Raw genomic sequence first — 27,428 nt, forward strand, 5'->3', positions numbered from 1 at the left:
CTCCTAATGCTTCAGGAACAGTTTGGGGATGGCCCCTTCCTGTTCCAACATGACTGTGCACCAGTGCACAAAACAATGTCTCCATAAACACGTGGATAATCCAGGGGTCTGTACAATTAAGGTTGCAACAAGAGACATAAAAGGTGAAAAAAGAATTAAACTAATGGTAAATATTGTTTATCAGCATGATGTTATGTCCTTTTGAAATGGCCATCGAAAGGCAAATGTGGATGGACATGTGCTCAAGTGAACTGGGTGGATACCAGTGGCTGAAGCACCTAGTAACTCTTACCACCAAAGTAGATACCCTCAGAAAGAAATCATGCCTGGTTTTCAAAGTAAGAATGGTAACAGTAGCTTTCCGCTGCTTCAGAGAGTGGGATTGTTTCTTCTAGACTGGAAAGTTGTTGATGCTAATGTTTGCCATGTGCTAACTGTCTAGCTGGGTTTCTGCAAGAAAACTTGTGAGACTCAGTGACTGAGATCAGCAAGGTGGGGCGAAACATTGCAGCTGAATAATATGGCGACATCCCGTTGCTATAGCTCTAATTGTGTGTCACAGACAGAATAGGTGCAAAGGATTAGGTAGCCGCTCTCCACTTCTGTAAAAACACAGTGAGACAGAAAAGAGTGGGGAGTTTATCTTCCACCTCCAGCTAGAGAACACAGTCACATTTAATTGCATTTACCTATAGCGATGGATGATTCAGCTTAAGGTAATTAATTAGTGGGCATAAGTGGACAGATATCAGCTAAACAGGTAAAATGCTTTAAGTATTTACATTTTCTTTTAGTCCTGTTTCCTTTATTAACTTCTTTGTTAGTGTTTTTAGCTGTTTTATGTGTAATTAGTTTAAAAATAGGCCAATAAAATGCTTAACAGTAGCCTTATATTAAAAATTAGAAATTATTTTGAAAATATTACCACTGCTTAGGCTGAGCAGTAGTCAAACAATAATAATGCAATCATGTGATAGCTATCTACTATCAAACTGTTAACTGGGGAGTGTCGGACCATCTATAAATGAATTCTATTAAGTCTATCTAGTGCTTAGGTCACCGGTTTGGAGCTTATTCCACATGCTATAGCGCAGGAGGTGGGTCAAAACCACCCCAAACTCTCACATCCACATCTAAAGCCAATTCACAGCCAACAATTAACCCAACAAGTATTTCCATGAACTTTTTTCAAGGCTTTTTGTCAATTTTTGTCAAACTCCGCTTCAGGTCCCAAAGTCAAATGAACACTGGAGCATCATTGAGAGGTATAAACTGTCTAAATTCTTTCATCTGTAATAAAATGATCAGCGTTGCTACTTTACCAGGTGTAACAATTAAGTTTAACATCCAGAGTTAGAAGTTAGCAGGAAGTTAGCTCGCTAGTTTCCACCTAAACATGACATAGCATGTTCTGACGGAGAGATTTCTGAAAAATTCAAACGTACAGCTCTGCTACCTGAAGACAGAAAACTAAACAGCAGTGACGTTTCTAGGTTTACTGAAGTTGGGCTAGCTGGTATATAATGATGTGTTACATGGTGGCTAGCTACCATGTACAGCTACATAATTACATGGTAAGGTTTTGAAAACTGAGCTTTAAAATGAACAGTGGTAATAAAAACCGAGAGAGGCCGATCACTGACTGTTTTTAGGGGCTTGTTCAGATTGAATAGAATAAGAAAGAAGGAATTAAAAATGTTAGAAGCACAACAGCCTTAATAAACGCAGAGTAAGGGCAGGGTTCATACTTCATCACTTAAAGTTGACTTTGAAGACCGTGATGGATGTAAGGTAAAATTTAGTAGTAGTTTTGCCTAACATGACCCCCTTCTACACCCCTCAGAATTTATTCAAACTTTTTCAGGCTTTCATGTTTACATACAGAATGACAGGCATGCGAATCCTACCAAAAACACAACCTCCTTGGTGGAAGTAATAACATCCCTTGACCTACTTGTGCTATGAAATGTGAAAACTCTTTAAATTGTTCCTGTACAATAAATGAGCATAAGGGCCGTGTGCTATATTTTTACAGTTGCTTTTTATGCATTTACTATATAATGAAAGATTAAGGACTAAAAAACTGGTCTGTATAGAGCCAGAGATTTTCAAGGCTATATGAGAGCTAGAGGTGGGAATCACCATACATCCCACGATACGATATTATTGCAATTTTTTAAAATATTTTGCGATATTCAGATTCTGTACATAAAGGTAAACTTTATCAATATTCATTTTCTCTAATATCAAAGTCTCACACTCAGTCTTTCTCTCATTTCAGTTTTATTGTTGACAAACTGAACGGTTTGTATTACAGTCTAGTCCAACTTAACTGAATCAACCATCTGGTACAATTATAGCTATTCTGAACTATGCAGTTTATGAAAACTATGCAGCCCCTTCAGCAACTGAAGAATTTGAAAGTAAATTAAAACAAAATATAATTTTACATTAAATAAAAAAGTTTTAAACTTAATTAAAATAAAACATGTCTTAAATTAAAATAAGTAAACTGTCATGTTTATTGCTGCCAAAAAAAAGTTAAACACATTTGGACAGTGAAGGAATGTCAGGATTCTTGCTCAGAAAAAGGATCAACATGCTCTGAAGTCAGAGCACAAAAACCTTTTTGTAACAAAATATCGATTTCTGCTGTCCCTGTATCGATACATTATTAGCAAACAAAATATCACCATACTACAAAGTATCGATTTTTTCCCCCACCCCTAATGAGAGCTACAATATAATCACCACAACATTCAAACTGAGTGTAGTGCACACTGGACCAAGTTGGCTGAGATCTAGTGGTGGTTTAGTGGGCAGCACGGTGGCACGGTGGTTAGCACTGTTGCCGCACAGCAAGAAGGTCCTGAGTTCAATTCCACCATCAGGCCGGGGTCTCTCTGTGTGGAGTTTGCATGTTCTCCCCGGGTACTCCGGCTTCCTCCCACCGTCCAAATGGAGTTTGTGGGGATAGGTTAATTGATTAATCAGGTGTGAATGCGGGAGTGAATGTGAGCGTCTGTCTCTGTGTTAGCCCTGCGACAGACTGGCGACCTGCCAGGGTGTGCCCGCCTCTTGCCCTATGACAGCTGGGATAGGCTCCAGCAACCCTGAGAAGGATAAGCGGATGGATAAGATGTAGTGTTATATAAAAATACTGGATACTCGCTGCAGTTGTTAGTAGCAGTTGGCGTCCACTTCTGATTAACACCAGTGGTTCAAAACTCTGTGCAGCAACTCCTGCTGATGTGAAACACATCTGGAGCTCTTTCAGATTAGTCTTCTTCCTGTTCCTAAAAACTAACAGCCTTTTATATCTGCATAAACTGTTATCACATTGCTGTACATACAGTGCAACACGAGGAAATAAGATGCTGGTGGGTTGTTTCCGAGTTCTCCGCTGTGACATACTGCAAAGACCTCCGTTCTCCTTGAGATTAAATTGCCTGTCATGAAGCTCGGCAGCTGACTGGCAGCTCCTCTGCTCCTCTAAAAGTACATTCTGGAAAAGACTCGAGGAGCCTAGCATAACAACCTTCATAACGACGTCCCCTATCAATTCCAACCGCCTGTCAGGCGCCACGTAGGTTTGACGAACTGAAGGAAGCCATTGGCGGACTTGTAAGGCCCCCATTATTGATGCTGAACTTCTGACAGGAAACAGACAGCTCTGACAGCCTGGTTAGATTAATTCACAAATGGTCTGTTTGATGCAGAATTGGGCAGAGCAGCATGGCGATGCATAGTTTTATTTTAATCATCCACAATTATGCAGGAAAGAAAAACAATCCAAGAACCATCAGGCCACCACTTGACAAGAAAACCAGCGTAATCACATCAAGCAGAGAGTGAAGAGTTTCCATAAGTTCAGGTGGTTGCACCACTTTGTTGGTCGCTGAACAAGCTCGAGATAAATTCTTCCCTCTTTTTTTTATAGAGCCATTTATATTCAGGGCTGTCATTGTGATTAATGTGGTACTAATTTGAGAATAATTTCAGGCTGAAATGACAAAGAGCAAAGTCATTTCTTGTCAGAAGAGAAACTGTCTTCAGAGATGGATCTACGCTGCGTTTCAGCTCAGGAGGTGGATCATTACCAGGATTCGAGTGTCTCAAACACCGCCGAAAATACTAAGAGGAAAAACCAAGTCTTCCCTGAGTATTGTGTTCATTTAATTGGTGGCTGGCAAGTGCTGATTTAACTGGCAAAAGCTTCATTTCTATTCAGCTCATGAAGAAAGGCTGGCTCAAAGTCTTAACACAGCAGGTACAGGGCTCATGTTTGTGTCATTTAGCTGTGTAATTGGAACTGCAGTGTCCTTTTCTGCAATATGTTTTGTGTTCTAACTACCATGACCGGGCTTTTCGCAGGATGGCCGTTTTAAAGATGAACAGGGAGGGATTTTAATGTGTGAATCAGCCTGTAAAATCAGCAGAAACTGAAAGTGGTGGCACCACAGAGCCACCTTTCTCCAAATTAAGTTTCATGCTTTGGACTATTGGGCAATTTCTGCCACAAATCAAAACTCATAGTCACTGTTCTTCTGGGAAATTTATAGGTGTGGTGCTACTCTGCGTTTATTTAAATAGTAGAAGCATAGCAGGTTAGTATCAAGGATGTAGCAGGGTGGGAGGAGAAGAAAACTTTCAGTATTCACTTTTCAAGGCGTTAATGACATTAAAACCTGGATTGCAACTGTCATGAAATCAATATCCTTAGTATCCTTATTTTCCTATTATATTGTTTTATGTACTTTAACCCTTTAAAACCGGTCGGAGCGGGCACGCTCTGTTTTGCGTAACTATTTTTAAATCCCGGCAGCTCTGCAACCACGTGAGCTAGCGCAATCATTTTTTTTGCATATGAAACCGGAGGAGTTGTACTTACATCTTATGCCATCAGCTTGTCCTCGGTCACAGTTTCCTTCCACATATAGTTTTGCAAAAACTGCATAAAAAGCACTTGCAGCAACAAAAACATAATATTCCAGAAACACGCTTTGCCTATCCGATCAGCTGTTCATAACACTTCCTACGTTGGAATAGACGTCAGCGCGAACTTTTGCATGTCCGCCATGACCTGCCCGAAACCGGAAGTGACGTCATTTTTGCGGAAATGTAGTTTTTTTTTTTACCATCAAGGCCTCATGAGCCTATACTGGTATTTTAAAAAGTTATCTTTGACTTTCTGACTTTCTGTGTGGTTTCTGGGATGCTTAGGACTCATATTGCACTGCTGGAAATAGTTTATTTTGATGCATATGCTGCTTTTTTGCAAATTTGCATTATAATATTTATTTTTGTTTTTCCTGCAGTGTATAAAAATTGGTGTATTTCAAAAATAAAACTATGAAGACACTTAAAATAAATTTCCTGTGGTGGGAAACTATTTTGTGCAACTTTTTTGTATTTACAGTTTTGAGGGATAAGCCTCTTAAATTTCTCTAACTAGAAATATATGTTAAAAAAACAAAAACGATTTTCAATTTTTTTGTAGTTTATTGCACTTTTTTGCAATTTATGTAATTACTATGCACTTAATGCAGACATATTATTAAAATCTGGGCTATAATGGTTGTATTGATGTATAGCAACTTGAAATGCTCCCAAAAATGGCTCCACAGCATGTAAACATATAATATAAGCTCTGGCGGACTTGGTTCTATGGTAGGTCTTAAAGGGTTAATAAAGGCTTGTAGAGCAAGGCCACTTTTAACTCACAAACTAAGTGCTCAGCCAGAAAAACAGTTTTAGTGCACAGCCATATTAATAGATAAGACACTGAAATGAGGAACTTGCCATATAAGCAATGTTTGAGACTGTGTGACGTGTAAAGTACCAAAATAAAACCTATATGAGGCGCAGTTCATGATTCTAATGTTAGAGCTCTTGCAACCAGCATCTGAGCTGTGCAGAGGTCTCTCTCTTCCGGAAGATGAATGAATAAAAGAAATATCAATATTTTAACACACTATGAGTCGGTTTTCTCTGTTCTGTCATGGGGACAAAAGAATCGGGGTTTAATACAACACAGGTAAGGAAAAAACAGGCTTTTATCGGAGGGGGAGGATTGTACCTCAGGGTGGGCTCCGTTTGTATCCAGCTCTGTGCAGCTGATGTCTTTAAAAATCTTGTTGTCCTCTTAAAAATTTACATTTAAATTTTGAAGCAGCAATATTTAAAAAACAAAAGAGTTAGGCTGGCTTGCATTTTCAGCCACAGCTGAAAAAAAGTCATAGTTAAATAGCGTTAAAGCACAAAAATGATGAGCTGTTTTCAAAACAGTGTTTGCAGCTAACCAAAGATCAGTGAGTGAAAACAAGTATTGATCTGCAGCTCAGCTCTCACAGTTACATTGTTTGCTTTGTAGTTATTGGTCCCGCTAGTTATTATTATCATTCCTTACAAAATGATGTAGCTCCGGGTTTTCTGATTTCAAGGACTCGGGGGTGACGTTCATGACTGTCGTAGCAATTTTTCACGCTCTGAAATGTAATGGCTCTGAAATCTAAGCAGGCTGTGCCTCGAAGTTTCACTTTAAAAACATCACTTTATCTCATCTGAAGCTGCAGTGGCAGCATAGCAATGGAAATATCAGCATATCAGTTAGTTTTAGGCATTCCTGCTTATTACGTTTGCTAAATTCAAACAAAACAAGCTATTGATCCAGTACTGAAGACACGATTCACTGCGTTTTACTCTTTAACATCAGATCCACAGGCAAAAACAAACAGGCTCAAGCACTCTGACAATATTATAGTATATGCCTGGTATATGAGGATATTTAGAAATCCCCAAATCATTTGAAATACCATCAAAACTACAGACCCTCTGCTTTCTATTAAGGTCATGTGATGTATTGTAGTGCAGTCTACTTCAAAGCATGCAGCAGAAAGATGGTGACTGTGAGAGACCGAGGGCAATGCTGAGGGATCCGTTTAAAGAAATGTCTCTGCCTCTCTCTGTATGGGAGCATTAGTTATTTCCTGATGATAAAGGTGAGCTAGCTGATATATTCCCACTTTTAATTTCTTCCAATTAAAAGAGCAGTTTAGTGCCACGAGATTCTCCCAGAAGAATGCAAGGCAAAGGGCGCTTTTATTATAGCAGAAAAAGCTCTTTCCAGTGCAAATGACTATGTCGAGTCATGAAAAAGAAAGTTTTCACATGACTGTGTGCAGTCCTCCCTATCATTTAGCAGCTTGTAGAATCACCTTTAGCAGTGATAGCTTGAAGTAACTGTTTCCTGTATGGTTTCATGAGCCTCTCACATCATTGTGGGAGGCTCTTCTTTACAATGTTGCTTCATTTCATTGATGTTTGCATCCATTCATTTATGTGCAGCTCTCTGAAGGTTCCACCACAGCATTTCAGTCAGTTTTAGCCAAGCTTTACTCACATTTTGCTCTAAAATATTTTGGTATACAGAGCAGAACGTGGCTCATTAAATCACAGCAAGCTGTCCAAGAAAACGAGCACAAATCATAACCCCGGCACCACCGTGTTCGATAGTTCATATGAGGTGTTTGTGCTGATATGCAGTGTTTGGTTTACACCAGATGTGCCGCTGTGCATTATGGGCAGTGTTGGGAAGGTTACTTTTAAAATGTATTCCATTACAGATTACAGATTACATGCCCCAAAATGTATTCTGTAACGTATTCCGTTACGTTACTCAATGAGAGTAACGTATTCTTAATACTTTGGATTACTTAATATATTATCATGCTGTTTACAACTACATGAATGTACTATTGCTGTGATTTATTACTGTTACTGAAGGTCCGCGGCTCCGAACCGTAGTAAAGGGACCTCTGACTAATACGGTGGGTTCGTGTCGGCTCGTAGCTGAAAACTAGCTTTACTTTGTTGTCTGGGTCAACTTTGCTAGCAGAGACAGAGAGAGGCGTTGAAAGGCTGCTCCAACAGAACTTATTGTTTTTGGAGGAAAACACGAACACGGTGTACAGTCGAGTCTTAATAGCTTACTTACAACTGGGCTCGTCAGGCTCTCTTCTTGGCTGCAGTGGTTATTATTATATTTACATGCTTCCAGCTCCCGTTTTTGCTCGATGACAGCTCGTACTTTTCCTTTTTCTCCCTCCCTCGCTCACAGACACATAACGTGTATGGCAGTCCATTCTCCCTGCAGCACGGACTACACTGCCCATGATGCTACATTCTTTAGAGCTATACCAGTAGCATTCTGCCTGTTAGCTTAGCACAACAACAACAAAAGGCCTCTCTCACCCAGGAAACACGCAGAGCGAGAGCGTCGCCCTGTAACCATGGCAACCGCAACGCTGCAGCCTGGAACAACAGAACGTAGCTGTCAAACAAAACCCAAACAGTCCTGACCCGCCACAATATGAAACAGGGAAGTACCGCCGTGTAATCCATTTATTTCAACAAAGTAACTGTATTCTAAATACCACCTTTTTAAACGGTAACTGTAACGGAATACAGTTACTCATATTTTGTATTTTAAATACGTAACGGCGGTACATGTATTCCGTTACTCCCCAACACTGTGGGCAAACAGCTGCACTTTGGTCTCGTCTGTTCAAAGGACGCTGATGCAGAGGTCTTGTGGTTCGTTCAAACCTAAGCTGTGCTGCCATGCTTTCTCCTGGCAACACTTCCAAACAAGCCATGCTCATTAAGTCTTTTCCTAATTGTACTGTCATTAAATAAACTCAGAGTCTGAGATGTTGCTGTTTCTCTAAACACTGCACAGTCTGACCTTGGTGGTTATTTGCTGGTGTGTCCACTCCTGGGACGATTGGAGCATTCACATCCACGTTAATAGACCAACAAGGTACCAAATATGGTTCTGTTATAGAGGTCCTCACACTTGCAGATGATCAATTAATCAAGTGCATTTAATTACCATCACCTGGCTGCTACTTGTACTCTTAATTCCTTTATGGAAGCATTAAAGGTGGACTTTTTCCCCCCAACTTTATCAAATCCTTCAGGTAACATGGCGTTATTCTCCATACGCACATCCACTGAACAACACAGCAAAGAGATGGTGTCCTACTTCTACCCTGAGCTGAAAGTAATGTAATCTATACCTTAAGTAGAGAAGTGAATTACCATTAACTCGATCCATAAATGAGTGATCATAAGCAGGCGGATGATAGATGAACAAATAAAGGAGTCTAAAAGTACTGTACAATAACATTTACCTGAGCATATCCTAGGAGCAATCCAGAAGGTGTTTATTTCTCTTTCTGTTACTTTCTCCTCCGTTTTTCTACAATAACTTACAATCAGTGTCATTTGGTAGATTACATGACAAAAGTCCTACAACGACGTCAAGAACGAAACACAAACCTCCCCGAGTAATGAGACGCTGTAGACTTTTTCATCTGTTCGAATCGAATCTTGAATCGAGTATGTGGAGGATGAGCAGAGGTTTAAAAATATAAAACCATAAGAGAACTATAAACAGTGTAATAAAAAAGCGGCACTAGCCCACATTAGAGTTCCCTGCGGTATAACGCATCGCAGACGGCGCAGGTTACTGCTGTCACCTTTGAGGATGTCTGTGTTTATCTGTATAAAAGATACAGTTTAAACTGTTACCTCCTGCTGCCATTCGGGGCTCTAAATGTGCAAAAGTCATCGTCGCGTCTCAGCATATTTACATGTCAGACACTGTTTTTCTTGCTGAGACGTGATCCAAACCGACTCTGTTCCCCACTGGGATCCGAGCTTTGTGCTAGCCCGTCGCTGCGTGGTTTATATTTTGAACTCTCGAGGTGCTTCTGGGGTGCATTCGATGCATTTATGATACAACCGTACAGGTCAGAATAGCTGAGTTCCTAGTTTATGTTGTGTTGTTTTTCCCGAAAAGCTAAGCAGAGGTGAAGAAGAAAGCGTGACCCCCCGCTGCTTTAAGCAGCCTGCAGAAAGATCTGAAACTTAAGAAACTTGTTTCTCTGACTGAGTTCAAAGGTGTGCAAGATAAATCCGCTGGGAAATGCTCATGCTTTGAACAGGTTGTTGTTGTGTGTTTGGATCATAAACCTCTTTACACTCTCTAGTGTGGTTACGTTACTGGGAGATGTGCTTAATAATATAATGTGACTATAACGTAAAAATGAGCCATCTTTGAAATTTCTTTATGTTCAAAATGAAAGTGAGGATTCAAATGAAATGAGACAAGTAAATGTTTGAAACATCAAATCTAATAAGGAGAACAATAACAGATTTATCACCTGGACTCCGCTGTGAAGCGTCTGACGTTACCAAAGCTGGTCTCTGTCAGCAGAAATCTGCCAAACAACAAAAGAAAATACAGTCACCACGTGATAATTACCTCGATCTGTTCCCAGATATCACTCATCTCAGAAGCCTGGACCACTAAAAGCAAAGAATGATTACAAAGATGTGTGTATATATAAAATAATCCCAGTTTGAGGTCTCGACAAATCCCTTAATCAATAGCCCCAGGCTCCAGGCTCCCGGCTCCCGGCAGGTGTGGTGCAGGCAGTTTAAATAATTAAGTACATGGAGAGAGGCAGAACTGAAGTCTACGGGTCATCATAACACAGTGAAGGATACGGGCATCGCGTTACAACGTTAAAAGCAGGTAATTGGAGTGAGTAATTGGCCAGTTTGGGTGCTTGAAGTGGCCTGAAAGTGCTAAGGAGACATGGCAGCCCATTGATTACAGGCCCCGGGAGGTCCAAGCAGCGACTGCAAACATCAGTTTTTAGGTAAAGGCAGAAGAGACGACGGTAATAGAAGCCGCAGCCTGTTGACCTTGTAGAGCTGAAGTGGGTTAGGTCAGATTCAACAGGTTTGTGTGTGGCACCAGTGAAGACTTGTGGGTTAACCTTACCTTAGTGGTTTTGATCTTGTTTCCTGTAGCGCAGCTCCAACCTTTCAGATCAGGAAGAACTTTGCATTCCTCCCCATCAAGGCACGGATGCATCTGACACCACCACTTCTGTTCCACTATTGACGCTGGCAGAAAGACATAAAGGTCAAAGAACAAATAGGTGGAAATATCTTTGTTCACAGTATTATGCTTAGGAAATACTGATAAAGGCCTAGACTGGCATGCTTATTTCTTTTTTTCACTTTTGAATGATAAAGTTGGTTTAGCTGCTGATCCAGAGCTAATTTCACATTTCACTGACATTGTGTCCCTGCAGATTTGCTAACTTAGCAAACTGTTTTAAAAAAAGAGTAGTTAATATATTTATAGATGGATATAATCAACAATCCCACTAAAAGTCAAACACAAATAGGTAACTTAGGCTACGTTCACACTGCAGGTCTTGATGCTCAATTCCAATTTTTTTGATCAAATCCGATTTTTTTGTCTGCTCGTTCACACTACAAATAAAATGCGACAGCAAACACGCTCGAGTGTGAACGCTCAAAGCGGCCGCATGTGCAAAAGAAGACGTCACACACAACGCGCTCTGTTTAGACCCAGAGCAAACAATATATTTTGACTGATGGCCTTAATATAAAGACTTCGGACTTCACGTTTCCCAATTTTTGCTTTAAGTTATTTTGTTATTTACATAATAATGTAAATAACCTAATAATGATCCTTATTGCTGTTTTAGAGGAGCGCTGCTTCAAAGGATAGTTGCAGATTTCTGTCAGAATCTGCAGATTATACAGAACAAATAAAATGTTCACGTTTCTCCAACGTTGTCTTCCCAGCAGTTTCACTGACATCTACACCGGATGGCCAGGAAGCGTTCACGATGTCTTCTCCGGCGCTGATAATTGGCGTCTGTCTTGTGTCGGTGACGTAAAAGACGGATTTAATGCGATCTGACCATCAAACAGCAGTCGCTTTCTAAAACATCGGATATGTATCGGATTCAGTACCACATACGAAAGTGACCCAGATCGGATTTGTGCCGTTCACGCTGTCACACCATGATCGGATATGAGTCGCATAGGGTCAAAAAAATCGGATTTGATGCGCTTTCGCCTGCAGTGTGAACGTAGCCAAATAACCAGGAACAAGATGGCTGTAATGGATTATGAGTGTAAACTCTTCTCTTAATTTATTTTGCATTTATAAAGATTTGCCACTGCACACACTCTTCAGATGTTCATGGTTGGTTGTCTTTCTGTTGACAAAGACCTCAGTCACACACAGACCTGTTGGGCCATTGGTCAACCACTAGCTCGCAGTGGTTGTTAGATGTTGATTAGTCAGACAGTTGGTTTAACATGTCAAAATAAGGTAAAAAAAATATGCTTGTAATAAATCCACGCCAGACTCGCCACATTTCCATAATTTTCAGCGTACTTTATTCTTATTTCACACACTCGGCTGCAGCTCTCCCGCTGCCAGCTGCACACATCACCCACAACAACCACACACTCAGGACGCAGTGCTATTTCTGCAGGGCGGTGTGATGAGCTGCATCGGCTTCTCCTGCAGCCGTGTCACAAACACGTCTGCCACAATGTACTCAAAAACCTAAAGTAGGTGATTCTTTGTTGAATGTTGCTAACTAATAAAGAAGAAAACCACGTTTACCATCACACATTTAGAATTCATAAATGTTTTGTTTTTATCTTAAAAGTCGTTTGCATTTTATTTTGCAATTTTATTTTTACACCATTTTTGTTTTTCCACATGTTATGAGCCTGAGATGAGGGTTCCCATCGGGTATAAATCAAATCATCATACCTGTCTCTCAGCGAGCCGTGTCACCTTCCGACAGCTGTCTTAAATGATGTAAGATTTGCTTTTTGACTGGCAACACTCACCTCTATTTCAGGTATTCAAACAATCTTGTGACAAATCTGATCCACGTGTAAGGGCGGGACGGGAACTACGAACAGATGTGACTTCAGTCACGTAAATGGAAATCGCTGAGTTGCATTGAGAACACCGACTCATCTGCCTCTCAAACAGTGAGCATTAAACCGCTAATGCTGCGATCTACAAGACATTATTTAAATTTGGCTTATTACAGAGGTCATTATCCACGTTCCACAACCCCCTCCACTGCTGTTAGTGTACTTCCTAATGAAGAGAATGGGTATTATAATCCACATATACCGCTGGAGCCTCACTCCATTAAATTGCAGAGAATGGAGAAGTTATGACATGAGGGAATCAATTTGAATTACACAGCTGGGGTTATGGCAGCAGGGTGGTGTAAAAAGTGCATCAGGTCAACTGCAAGCAGATGGTGGTTGTGTAACAGCAGCTATTAAAAAGCCACAAAGGTTTCTCGTGAAATGAAATGAGTATCGATGAACAAACATACCAAAAGTCTATGGGATACATCTCACTTAACAGGTAATGATGCGGTGAAGGCACGAGGGCAGCTCAGAGTGAAAACATCTGGGAAAAAGAATTAAAGTTATGCTTTATTTTTCCTTGATTGTTTTAGTGTAGCCATGAAAATGCCTTTGAATCAATGCACTGACCTTGGGTTTATACTCATAAATGATCAGACTGGAGATACGTAGATCTGACTTCAAATCCTTTAATTTTCACAAAAATCGAGTGCGCCTTATAATCCCGTGCGTCTTTTGTATGAATTCTGATCTCGAACTACTTTTATGATGTACACGGCGCTCAAAATCTGTCAAAAAATGTTTTAGTACGACTTTGGTAAGATACGAAGCTGCGCCGCTTGATGGATTGTCGGAGCATTACGGCTACCGTAGTCAGGAGCCTCGCGGAGTGATCTGGGTCCAAAACTGGCACCACAGTGAACACCAGCAAGCACTGCAGACACTGCAAAGCCTTGATAATCGCCCATCCATCCATCTTCATCCGCTTTATCCGAGGCCGGATCGCAGGGGCAGCAGCCTAAGCAAAGAGGCCCAGACCTCCCTCTCCCCAGCCACCTCCTCCAGCTTATCTGGGGGAACACCAAGGCGTTCCCAGGCCAGCCGAGAGATATAACCTCTCCAGCGTGTCCTGGGTCTGCCCCGGGGCCTCCTCCCGGTGGGACATGCCCGGAACACCTCACCCAGGAGGCGCCCAGGAGGCATCCTTGTCAGATGCCCAAACCACCTCAGCTGGCTCCTTTCGATGTGGAGCAGCAGCGGCTCTACTCTGAGCCCCTCCCGGATGGCCGAACTTCTCACCCTATCTCTAAGGGAGAGGCCAGCCACCCTTCGGAGGAAGCTCATTTCTGCCGCTTGTATCCGCGATCTCGCTCTTTCGGTCACTACCCACAGCTCGTGGCCATAGGTGAGGGTAGGGACGTAGATCGACCGGTAAATTGAGAGCTTCGCTTTTACACTCAGCTCCCTCTTCACCACGACGGACCGGTGCAGCGTCCGCATTACTGCAGCTGCAGCCCCAATCCGTCTGTCGATCTCCGGCTCCCTTCTCCCATCACTCGCGAACAAGACCCCGAGATACTTGAACTCCTCCGCTTGGGGCAGGAACTCATCCCCGACCCGGAGTGGGCACTCCAGTTTGAACTTGCAGCAACTTGATAATCACCCATTATCAGATTATCAAGGCAAAGATGTAAAAGCCTGTTTTGTTAAGTGGCTATACAACAATATAGTAGTACAAAATCCATTCAGTAAAGTTTTCAGGCATCTTCTGTAGCTGCCTCTCTAAAATTACACCTTCAGATCTCTTCAAGTTTCCTCAGATGTCTGCAGGTTCATTTATCTTCATATAAAGTGGAGATTGTCTCACACTGAGTGCAGCTAAAGGTAATCCCTGGTTGTGGAAGAAAGAATAATTAAAAGGTTAAGTGCTGATCATTCTTCTCTGAGATCACCCGTGGAGCTTTAAACTGAGACCAGTGGCTCACAGCTCTAATTTGCAGAAAATGTCAATACTAAAATGTCAAGGAATAGGTCAAACACGACTGGGTCCAGAGTTTAGCCAGAAATCCGTGCTTTTCAAACCAAAGAGAAGCAGCCACTTCAGCTGACACATTAGCATGCTAAGAGACCTTCTGGGTCATCGACTTTACAGTCTGCATTGGACAGCGTCACATTCATTTATCAGTCACTTTAAAAACCCTTCAGGAGAGTCTCTGCAAAGCCCCGGGGCTTCATCGGGACACCTCAAACTGTGAGAATATTTCAACGAGTTTTAATTAAACGTTCATTGTGTATTCCACAGGATGCATCAAGCACAGAAGCGGTTACAAAGTGCTTTGAGGTTTTCGAGCTTTAGTTGAATAAAATGAGTCATAACTATGCCATCTTAGGCGTTGGGAAGCTGATATAACTGTGTCTGTTTTCTTCATCTTATATATGGACTACAAAAACAACAATGTCTAAAATGTATTGAAAAAAGGGGATATGTGTTGGTTCATTTGTCTATGCTGTGACTGATAAGAAATTGTACTCTTTTAGCATATTCCTTCAGATATTAGACTTGGTACTGTATGTACTGGCATTTATCACTGACCTCAGCAAGTCTCCCTCAAAATCTGTGGGATGGAGAATCAGCAAAAAAAAGGTGACCACTGCCAATGAAATATTCGGTTACTGGAACATACCATCTACGCACGATGGGGCAGCTCTGGTGGTGCCTGCCACTTGTCCGGGAAAGCAGGAGCACTTCACAGTTTGCGACCGCTCCTCAATTTTGTTCTTGTTGCAGCAGCGGTGCAACGCCACCACCTCGCAGGTGCCAGTTCGAACATGGTGGGCTGCTGGGGAAATGATAGAAAAAGTCAGTGCTCATTGAATGATTCACTGTAGTTTGAACACTCATTTGAAGCTGCACTAGTGGCCTTGGATTGAATCCCAAGATAATATCTCTTTGGTCTTTCATCTGTGGGAACGATTAGCCTGAAAGCAAAAAGGCCACGAATTTCCTTAAAAGAGCTCATTTATCACAGGCTTCTCTCGGTATATGAACAGTACCATTCTATAAATTTGTATGATTCACAAGTGACAGCTTTAACAAGAAGCGAAGGCCAACATATGCTATATAATTTGCATATCATATAGTGACACCAGATTCAGCTTTCTGTTTTGTGAAGTAACCCTAATGTGTTAGGCTCCAGTTAAACAGTTACATTTCAAATGACTTGTTACATTTCAAATGACTTGTTACATTTCAAATGACTTGTTACACCAAATTTCAGTGTTGTCATAAATACACATCTACAGAGTTTTGACCACCACCAGTACCATGGAGCAATATTGTATCCTATTATAAATACAGCTGTACATTCATTCATTAACAGTATTTCATGATTTAACCTAAACGTAAAATATATATATATATAAATGTGTACTATCACATATATAGGATTTAAGATCTTAGAAGACGACTAAAATTGTTATTGTTCTACTTACTGCTGTGTTTTTCAGATTGGCTATTAGCAGGCTATTAGCGCTAGGTTAGCTGCGCTGTATGTAGATTTGGTTGTTGCTTCTTCTATTCACTCAACCAGTTTGTAGGAAAAAGTATTTTTATGAGGTGGCATCTTTCTTTGGTGTCAGTTTTTCAACAGCTCTGAGTAAATCACTGGCAGCCCCGGTGTCTGGTTTAGTGGAGAAGGGGATTGTTAACTTGCTAGCATTTATCAAATATCCTAGCTTGGCAGGGGCTGACGTGGTGGCTATACTAGACGTGTTTCCCTATTTTCAGGGTAGACTATAGTAGCGCCTGTTTCTGCACCTGTTGTACAGGTACTAACTGAGAGCAGGCCGATGACACGCCCCCACTTTGACTCACTTTCTGCAGTTTTCACTTGGCTATGGCTAATGCTAGGTTGATGTTGTCTAGCATGCTTCCAGCTGAAGAGGGAGGAGTGTGATAGGGATTTCCAGTTTAAGAAAGAGTTGGAGTTGCAGAGGTGAAGTTGAAATTTGCATGGCTCCTGCTGCTCTGCAGTCTAAGCTGGCATTTGATATTACTCTCAATTTTTTGTGACACTAAAATGGATACTTTGCACTTTAAATCCGATGAACAAACAGGTACAGGTACTGCCCTGGCTGCAGGATGTGTGGGCCATGATGCTGCAATGTAAATTAGTATAGAAGACTCAAGAAATTTGTTCAGCCCTATCAGCTGAGGATACTTTTAACAATAAAAACTTAAAAAGTGCCATCCTGTTAGTCTGTGAACTTGTCCAAGAAGCAGGCAGCGCTTTCTGGGCTTAAGGAGGACATCAAAGCCAGGCCTGTCTTGATTTTGCAAGGTAGAAGGGTATTGTTTTCGATCGGTGGGTTGTAAGGCTGCTGGCTTTGATGCAAAAGGTGTTGTGACTACAACAATCTGCCATACTCGCTTCTGAGTTCACCGGGACCCACAAAGCTTCTAAGTATGATCAGCCCAAAGAATAGTGTGCCAGTTGCACAGGTGTGAAGTAGTCAGACTCGAACGTCAAGGAAGGTGGTAGGGAAGCAGACTATGCAGACATTTCAGGTTTCCAATGTGAGCAATTTATTTACAGTGAACTTAATTTAATGTAACTTAACAAAACTTCCTCCCCAGATAAACTCTATTAACAAAACTCAACATAACATGGCTCTGGTGACACAGCTCACCTCTCCTCTCTCCTGCATCTGGTAGAGACTGGCTTTAAATAGGGCCATCAATTTCCCTCCAATTGCCCAGCCAGTACCACTCACTCAACTGAGGGATCTAAAACTCTACACAGATTATCCAAAAACACAAAACCTCTACACACTTCCAACATGCACATTTACACAACTAAATGGCAGTATTAACGAAAGGAAAAACATTCAACAAATCCCTTTAAACCTTAACACAAACAAAAGGAAGCATCTCTATGGACAAAGAAACCCCTCCACTTGGTTTGACCTGCTGATGTCATATGTGACATCATCAGAACTTTAAAATGAGGAAATGCCAGGCGGGCGTTTCCCCACACCTGACCCTTATGACGACTGAAAAGACAAACAAAGTAAGTATGAACAAATGACTTAATCTGTAACATAATAAAATATAAAGAAACATAACTGAGTATTTGTCTTAATTTGCAGAATGTTTGATTTGCCGGCAACAGAACGCTTACACAAACAAACCCGGGATAGTGAGTGAAGCAATGTTACTTAACAAATAGCAAATCATAGCAAATACATAGAAACAGAATAATGTGTACAATGTGCAAAAAAAGGTAAACACATATGGGACAAATGGAGAGCAATACAACTGCTCCTCCACTTTGTTACAACAGGTAAGAAGAGTAAATGTATCCATGTCCAACCCTAAGACACAGAGAAAGGATTTCTTTTGGTTTAAGGCTGAATGTGAACAATATCAATGAAAACAGTCAGTTTCAGCTCAATTTCTTTTTTACACAACTTGTACATAAATCATAAAATTATCAAGGCTGCACTTTTATACGGAGCATGAGGCATATGTCGTGTAATACATACAAATGACTAGGGATGCAACGATACCAATTTTTTCAAACCGATACGATACCGATACTTGGATCTGAGTACTTGCCGATACAGAGTACAAAAAACGATACTTCTACCACACACACACACACACACACACACACACACACAAATACAATTAATTGGAAGACAGGTTTTATTATATTCCCTGTCGATAAAAAATAAAATCTTAATAAAAATGACCACAAAAAAATTTCAAGTGAAAAATAAGCACTTCTGTTAAATTATCGCAGAGTCTCCACATTGTAATTTTACAAAATATCACTGAACTATTGGCACTGTCTCGAGCTTTCAGAATAATAAATAAACACTTCTGTTTGGAATAAAATAAATACAAATTAGGTTTGCGAATAAAATAAACTTTTAAATTATTGCAGAGTGTCCATATTGTAAACAAACAAACAAAATTATTATTATTAAATAAATAATAAATAAAATAATAATTGGCCCCCTAGTGGCCAATCTAAAAAACTACAACAGAAATGACAAGCCACCCTCTGATTAATGAAATAAGTTAGTATTGGTTCATGGTATCGGTTAACTTTTACGAGTATGAGTACACACACATTTTACAGTATCGGCCCCGATACCCGATACCAGTATTGGTGCATCCCTACAAATGACTAATAATAATTGTGTATATCTGAGAAGTTTTCCATGTGGGAAAGTCACTCAATATGTTATGATTATGAAACACTAAAAAAATAGCCTTTGTTTTCATGAAAAGTCCTTAGATAGCCCTGATGGTCAGAGTCCCTTTAAGTCTGATTGCTGAAACTGTAATCCAGCTCTTTACAGAGGATAATATGGTGACCAGTCAGCCTCTGACATCATTTGCACAATAAATATAATAGTAAATATGTCTATGTAAAAATAGAAAATGGCACTGTGTATATGAAGAATTACTCAAATATGCTGCTGTTCTAGATTTATCCCAGCGAGCAGCATTCTGTCGAAACAAAAAGCAAACAAACAAACAAAATCAGATCTGTGAAGGCGAAAGTGCAGCGCTGCAGTATGTGCAGCCAATTTCCAGATCACGCTCTATTGTCTGAATTATTTAGAGCCTGAGCTGCTCCATCCTCTTTTAATTGCATGTGACATTTTCACGAGGTGTCCTTCTGCTGAGATACACACTGCTGCCGCTGCGGTAAACAGTAAATCTGAAACGACTGCATGAAACTGGTCCTAACAGTCTGTGCTCGAGCAACTCAACTAAGCCTGGTTAATTTCATTTTCACTTCAGCGTCTTACGTCTGTGGACAGCAACAGTTTGGCTGCTGTAACGAGCAGCTCTAAAGGTGATAGAATCAGCTGCTTTTCTGAGACCGAATGATATTAAATCTGACAACACGCAATACAAAAGCAGCTGTTATCTTATTTGAGTTCAGAAAATATGACTTTTACTGAGGCTCTGATATTTGCTGCTCCGTGTTTTTGGTTATCTAATCTCTACGAAGTGATAGGATCAAATATTTCACACATATTATACATGTTATCATCGGGCAAAAAAACCCACAATACTTAAAATACAAAAAGCAAAGAAACAACAACAAAGGAAGAGTAAGGGGACGTCCTGTTTTTGATTATGCGTGTCTGCTCTATCCTCACCATCCTTTCTCAAATCACCAATGATGCAGGTAGCCATCCAAAAGTAGCGGGATGCTTACTGCCAAATAAGAAAAAAAAAGATATGAAAGACAAACACACAGTAAGCTGAGCTGCTTTAGGTCTTTGTGCTGCCAGCGGCTTCATACTGAGAAGCAATGGTGTTTCCGACTGGATTTAGAGTTCTTTTTGGATGCCTGCTCAGCGCACGCTGCCAGCAGATACAGAGAAAAGCATTTCACTCAGGAATCATTCAGTCCTCCTCACACAGAGTCCATCTCTTAGCCTGCTGTGCGCCGCTTTGACAGAGAGGATCCCTCTGGCTCCGGATACACCACAGCTGCTGCTGCCACGGTTATGTTTTTAGATTTGTCCTTCAAAATTTTATAGCACCAGCATGATGCCATGAAATTTAAATAACAGGATGCAGGGACTCCCTGATGGCTAAGCATGTCATGTAACTGCATCGTCCCCAGTCTGACTCTGGCTGGGGACTTTTGTTGCTTGTTGTAGCCTTTTCTCTTGTCCTGTATGTCCTGTCTGCATCTCAACTGTGGTTCTATCCAAAAATGGCAAAAATTAAAACAGCCATGCATGAAAAACTAGACAAGCCTTTTTGAGAAGGATGCTGGAAACTATAAATATTTATGAGTGAGTACTCATAACTACTTATAGAGTAGGTAGTACTTCTTCTGTGAAGACATTAGTGGTGTGTGATACTGCATATTTTGGTATCAGCTGAATACCAAGTATATACTGTGATACTGATACAGACTCTTAGCCTCTAAAGGCAACGTATGCAGGGGAGAGTAGCACATTTTTCATTTCCAAACAACAACAATAATTTAACATAATTCATTTGGCTACATCCTGAACTTGGGGAACAGAAACAAAGTATTGATCCTGTCACACTAGTATCAATATGATACCAATACCAGCTTTGATATCAATACCTCGATCAATCTGCCCGCCTCTAGCAGACACAATGTTGGAACTGAGATAAGTGAGAGACCCAAGAGAGTGTTGGTGTTCCAATTACAGCATAAAGAGAAATAAAGTTAGATTATACTGACAGCAGGAATATTTCCAGGAATTTTTTAAGTTATGGCGAGCAAGGTAAGACCAAGAATGAGTAGGCATTGGACCAAACCACACCAAAATGTCTACTTTAGTGCTTATAGACACAAAACATACTCTATTTCTTTGTGTTCATAGTCACAATTTGGTCCAGACCCAGTGGGAATTACAACATTGCAAACATAAAAACAGCTATAAACTAAGAAAATCACTGCATTTTAACCAAATCCCTGATTTTTTTTTTGTTTGTTTTTGTTTACATAATTAAGTCATTTTTAATGCCTAAATCTAAGCAGCTGATACATTTTGAATAAACAACATATTTTTAAAAAAATGACAGTTAAAAATCTGTGATGTGTTTTAGTTGAATTGAGATGATTCTCTAGCAACTGCACCTCCAATCGCCAAATGCCTTTTTAATTTGTCATTTATTAAAATTATAAATATATATTTTAAGTACAGCTTTTAAATTTAATGTTGCTGAAACAAAGTAATAAAAATAAATCTATCTGATCGAGAAATCACTCATCTTTGAAAAAGAGAGTTTATTACAGAGAAATGTCTCTTTCCAAAATAAAAGCTATCCACTTGTCTTTGCACTAGGATGATGTCAGAGTAAATGTGCAGTCATATTCGTTGTGTTCCCACTAGTGCTGTCAGCGTTAATCTCGTTAAAATGACGTTAACGCCACAATACGGCAAATCTCCGTTAACGAGCTACCGCGGATCGCCCTGTGCGTGGGGCTGGACGGCCAACACGTTAACGAGCTAACTGCGCTAACGCACTAGTTCCCACCCATGTAATTGAGCATTGCGTGGCACATCCGACATACTGTTTTACTTTTGTCCATGACGCGCTTACCTTCAGGGTCATACGTCACATGAAGACCAAAATAGTTCCAAACGCCAGGTCTGAATTAGGGTGGAGGAGGTTCAATTTGCCATGTTGCAACCAGAGCTTAGCTTCTGTCTGCTAGCTTGTCCTGCGCTCAGTGAATCTGCGTTTGACTACTCTGCCTAGGCTGCACTGTCGAGCGCAGATCCACTGAGCGCTCAACACAGACAGCATCGTCAGAAGGAAAGTTGATAAAATAAATTTAAAATTTTGTATTGTTCATACATATGCGTACCGAACCGAAAGCACTGTATGAACGGTTCAATATCAATACGAGTATCATTGCACCCCTAATATTTAGCCACATTTATAGTTACATATTAGAAGAACTAATTTTTTTTAACAATTGGAATGCAGTGATTTTCTAAATGGAAAAATATCAACTGAACAAGTACAGATAAAAATTAAAAACATTATTATTATTATTATTATTATTATTATAAGAACCTATGCAAATGTTCTTACATGAATTTTTCTGATGTGAAAATTGTTAATTGTATGCTACATTCACTTTCTTAACAGGAGTATCCCACAGACACATAGTACCTGCTAATATGTGCTAATTAACATAAAAATAAGATGCAATTTTACTCAAAAATGGAACAAAGGCCAACTGGAGGGGCTAATGTGGCTGTAAACCACACAGCAAACCAGATTTTTTTGTCAGATAATTGTATTGAAAAAAATTCCCCAAAAGGCACAAACACAACAAACACTGCATGAGGTGGCTGAGATGACACCTAGCAGACGGCTGAAAGCCCATTTGACCTGCCTGTCAATGCAACCACGGCTATAGCAAACTATAATGCACGTCCCGGCAAAATGAAGCAGGTAATTAAAAGAAAATCAACCCAGGTACATTTGTTATAACAAGAACAGGATATAAAAGACAGCTTCTCCTGTAAATTTGTACACTGAAAAAATAACTCAGAAAGGTTCAAATAAATTGAACGGCTCTATAAACCAAAACCTAAAGATATTACACCAGGGAGCTTAATAAAATAATAACTACAGATGGGCAGGATGGTTATGATCCACAGTCATTCTGATGACCTCTATGGCAGCGGACGGAGGAATGCGAATATGATCTTGATTTAAACTGAATTCAAATAGCAGCAGCGTTTCTGTTTCTCTCTGCAACTAAGATGGATGTGTGATCGACAGCTAACAGCTCAACATGCAGGCCACAGAAACATCTCTTTATGGTAAAATATCCATGACTACGCACAGTGCAGCCCCTCCACATTTCCTCTTCTCTCTTAGATTAACGTCCCTGTCTGCACGAAAACTCCCGAAGCCAGGTAGTGTGACACTGTAGTCTGGGGAACGTGAGTGTGTCCATGAAAAACATCAAACCACACTCACTGTGTTCCCTCTGGGTCTTAATCAGCTCGCTAAGCTCGTCCATCTTATTGTCCAAGGACCTCACATTCCTCATGATAATCGCTGGAACAGCTCCAGCACTGAGAGCCGGTTGTTTCCTCCGCAGCACCTTTGGGATTACAGGCCTCGCTCTGGGCAAGTAGAACTGTCAATGTGATCGTAACAGGCAAAAAAAACAACTGCAAATGATGAAACTACTTGCCAAACAAAACATAACAATTACACCTTTGCATAAAATATAACGAGGAAGAAGAATCTGTTTTATCAGTGATAAAAAACACAGAAATATCTACATATCATACAATTTTGTAATATTATGGATGCCACAGAGCATTTTTCAAACTTTCTACCACTGTTACTGTTAACAAAGATGTGTAATGTCGCCCCAGTGGACTGTTTAGTACCAGTCCATTTCACTACATTTGTGTTTGAGGATAATCTAATGCAGAACAAATCCAGTTACAAACAAACGCCTTCTGGCATTTTACATTACCTTGCAGGAAACCAAGACGATTATGTGCAGCAAAGATGAGAAGCACAATTGTTATTTTGGTTTACAAGATTTGGTTTATTTTAGTATTTTAAAGCAAAAATATATATATATCAGCCAAAGGGAATTTTGGAAAACAAATCCCCCCAAACTATATTAGTGAGAGAAAGCCAGAAATATGAACCCTGCTGGAAATTTCCAGAAGCAGAGTGAGCAGTCTGCTGCTTTGCAAAGCTAGTGAATCGTGTCTGTGGGGGTAAACACGACCCCCTGGTACAAAAACTCTAAAGCTAAAAAGAAAAAAAATATATGAATAATAAGCAGTGTTGGGAAGGTTACTTTTAAAATGTATTCCATTACAGATTACAAAATACATGTCCCAAAATGTATTCTGTAACGTATTCCGTTATGTTACTCGATGAGAGTAACGTATTCTGAATACTTTGGATTACTTAATATATTATCATGCTGTTTACAACTACATGAATGTACTATTGCTGTGATTTATTACTGTTACTGAAGGTCCGCGGCTCCGAACCGTAGTAAAGGGACCTCTGGCTAATACGGTGGGTTCTGTGTCGGCTCGTAGCCGAAAACTAGCTTTACTTTGTTGTCTGGGTCAACTTTGCTAGCAGAGACAGAGAGAGGCGTTGAAAGGCTGCTCCAACGGAACTTATTGGGTCATATGATTGTTGGGCTTTTCTCTGTATCTATGAAGCGCCTTGAGGCGACATTTGTTGTGATTTGGCGCTATATAAATAAAATTGAATTGAATTGAATTGAATTGTTTTTGGAGGAAAACACGAACACGGTGTACAGTCGAGTCTTAATAGCTTACTTACAACTGGGCTCGTCAGGCTCTCTTCTTGGCTGCAGTGGTTATTATTATATTTACATGCTTCCAGCTCCCGTTTTTGCTCGATGACAGCTGTACTTTTTTCTCCCTCCCTCGCTCACAGACACATAACGGGTATGGCAGTCCATTCTCCCTGCAGCACGGACTACACTGCCTATGATGCTACATTCTTTAGAGCTATACCTGTAGCATTCTGCCTATTAGCTTAGCACAACAACAACAGGCGCTCTCTCACCCAGGAAACACGCAGCGAGAGAGCTGTAACCATGGCAACCGTAACGCTGCCGCCTGGAACAACAGAACGTAGCTGTCAAACAAAACCCAAACAGTCCTGACCCGCCACAATATGAAACAGGGAAGTACCGCCGTGTAATCCATTTATTTCAACAAAGTAACTGTATTCTAAATACCACCTTTTTAAACGGTAACTGTAACGGAATACAGTTACTCATATTTTGTATTTTAAATACGTAACGGCGGTACATGTATTCCGTTACTCCCCAACACTGATAATAAGGAACAATGTAAGTAAAAACGTTCATCAAGAATTTATAACAAAAATATATACACAATGTAAAGAAATGCATTTGAATGCATTTCCTCAGTGATATTTGCAATGTTGTAGAACAAAATTTCAGCGCTTCCTTCGATGAATCCACAGACTGGAAATGATACAGAGAGTCTGCTGATATCCATTTGAGCCAACACTTCACCGTTTTTACCTTCGGTACAATATGCTCAGCATGCCGCTGCAAAAACTGAGTCGCATGACACATTATTTCTCACATCTGGCGTGTCTAAGCCCAGAGGCTGATAGTTGCTCTCTTATGATTCTCTCACAACTCTGAGCTCTGAAACCCAGTGAGAACTAGATGTGCTCTCTGCCCTGATGCTCCCACCATAGCATGCATACGCAGTAAGACTGATCAATAATTGTGCAGCTGACAGTGAATACGAGGCTCTAAATGCACCATAAAATTGTACGTGATAGTCAAAATCGACACATTTAAATTTCCTAAACTGTATCCTTTAGTAGATTTTTCATCTTAAGATAAAATACAGTTAGGCTGTCCTCTGAATGGCTCATAATAATGTTCTATTCATATACAGCCTTCCTCTTGGCATTAATTTCTATTCTCTGATGATGTAGATCAGTACCAGTGACTAACATGTTTCTTATTAGGTGCCATCTAAATGACATGAATTTAAACACATCCCTTATCCAAAAGCTCTAATTTAATACTCCTGGCAATTATTTAAAAAAAAAAAAGATCAAATGTTTGAAATGAACTAAGACATTTTATTTGGTGTATTTCTTTCTCCTTCAGTCTTTCACCTCTACCTTATCTCTGTCCTTTAAACTCTATGTCATTTCTTTTTCAAAGCAGCCTTCTCTTGCTGATCACAGTGCAGTCACGAGTGGGAATGTAACCCACGACTCGTCTTTTCTGATTCTTGGCCCTTAGTCTTTATAATGCGTAACATGAAACATGTTCATAGGGCTGAGCTCTGAAAATCACTGCTTTGAAGCCTTACTCCGAGATCCTCTATTTGTGTGCAGTCCTTTGAGCATTGATTTATCCGCATGACATCATGCAATGTTCTCGTGGTCAACCAAAGAAAGAAGCCAATTCGCATGTGGAGTGATATTCTTGCTGCTGACTGACCCTTTCACTATAAAACACATCGCCTTGTTAGTGATGTGAGCATCAACAGCACCGTTCCAGCTTCATATGCATTTAGGCTTATAGACGCAGTCAAGACGACCAGCTGAAGTTCAAGTTTAGGCATCAAAGGTTTAGGGGAAAACAGATGGGTCTGGGTTAGAACAGCGGTCCCCAACCCCTGGACCACAGACCGGTACCGGTCCATGAGTCGTTTGGTGCCGGGCCACGAGAGTTGAGGCTCGGGTGTGAAATTTATGGTTTTCAGGATTTTTATCATTTTTATCGTTAACTCTGTTTCCCTGGGTCTTTCCCGTGTGTTATGAATAACTGTTCTTTTTTGGTACCAGTGCTGGTTTTATTTTGTTGTATTTATCCGCAACATCTTAAAGTCCGGTCCCTGAAAATATTGTTGGACATAAAACGGTCCAAGCGCAAAGAAGGTTGGGGACCGCTGGGTTAGAACCAGAGATGGGCAGTAACGCGTTACTTTAATCCGATTACTTTTTTCAAGTAACGAGTAAAGTAAGGGATTACTATTGCAAAAACGGTAATTAGATTACCGTTACTTTCCTGTAGGAACGCTGCGTTACTGCGTTACTAAAACTGTGATGTTTTTTGCAAGAATGTCTCATGACAGTTCGTGACAACAGCTGTGTGCAGATCAACAATGGATCATATATCGAGTGGGGAGAGAGTATGAGCGTGCAGCGTTTAAAGCGTGGAAGAACTGACCTTACTTTGAGTTTGATTCCATAAAAAGTGACAAAAACATTAGTGTCCGTTGTGCGTGGAAAGAAAACTTCTTTTTACAGCGAAAAAAACCCCTAAACTTCCAAACAAGCACCGAGTAGCTACGACGTAATGACAAACTCACAGAGAAACTCGCGGATTCTTCCACTGACCGCTGCACACCTGCACCAGGGTAAACCTCCGCCTACCCCACTCCTGCTTTACAGGTGAAAATAGAGCAACATGACCGCTAGTCTTTGACTTTATTTATTTTCTGCTGTGTTTTACTTGCATCTATTTGAAAGACTGAGTGTAAACACAGAAAAAAATATTTTATTTTATGTGCAGGAA

The 27,428-nt window shown here is 40.5% G+C and overlaps 1 protein-coding gene across 2 annotated transcripts in view; it reads right to left on the reverse strand.

Annotated features, from left to right (window-relative positions):
• The window catches only part of LOC146499794 (chemokine-like protein TAFA-2), a 124,208-nt gene that overhangs the window by 23,464 nt on the left and 73,316 nt on the right, over positions 1–27,428 (reverse strand). Inside the window, exons 3-5 of one of the 2 annotated variants that reach the window (XM_085138600.1) lie at positions 15,486–15,638; positions 10,856–10,980; positions 10,230–10,286 (exon numbers count right to left, since the gene is read on the reverse strand). In XM_085138600.1, the coding sequence (XP_084994726.1) occupies positions 10,257–10,286; positions 10,856–10,980; positions 15,486–15,638 (308 nt within the window). In that variant the 3' untranslated portion in view covers positions 10,230–10,256. Of the gene's footprint in view, positions 1–10,229; positions 10,287–10,855; positions 10,981–15,485; positions 15,642–27,428 lie in introns of both variants that reach the window. The other variant, XM_085138599.1, reaches the window with a different exon arrangement.

Source organism: Neolamprologus multifasciatus, chromosome 17, assembly GCF_963576455.1.
Source record: "Neolamprologus multifasciatus chromosome 17, fNeoMul1.2, whole genome shotgun sequence".
Lineage (NCBI taxonomy): Eukaryota > Metazoa > Chordata > Actinopteri > Cichliformes > Cichlidae > Neolamprologus > Neolamprologus multifasciatus.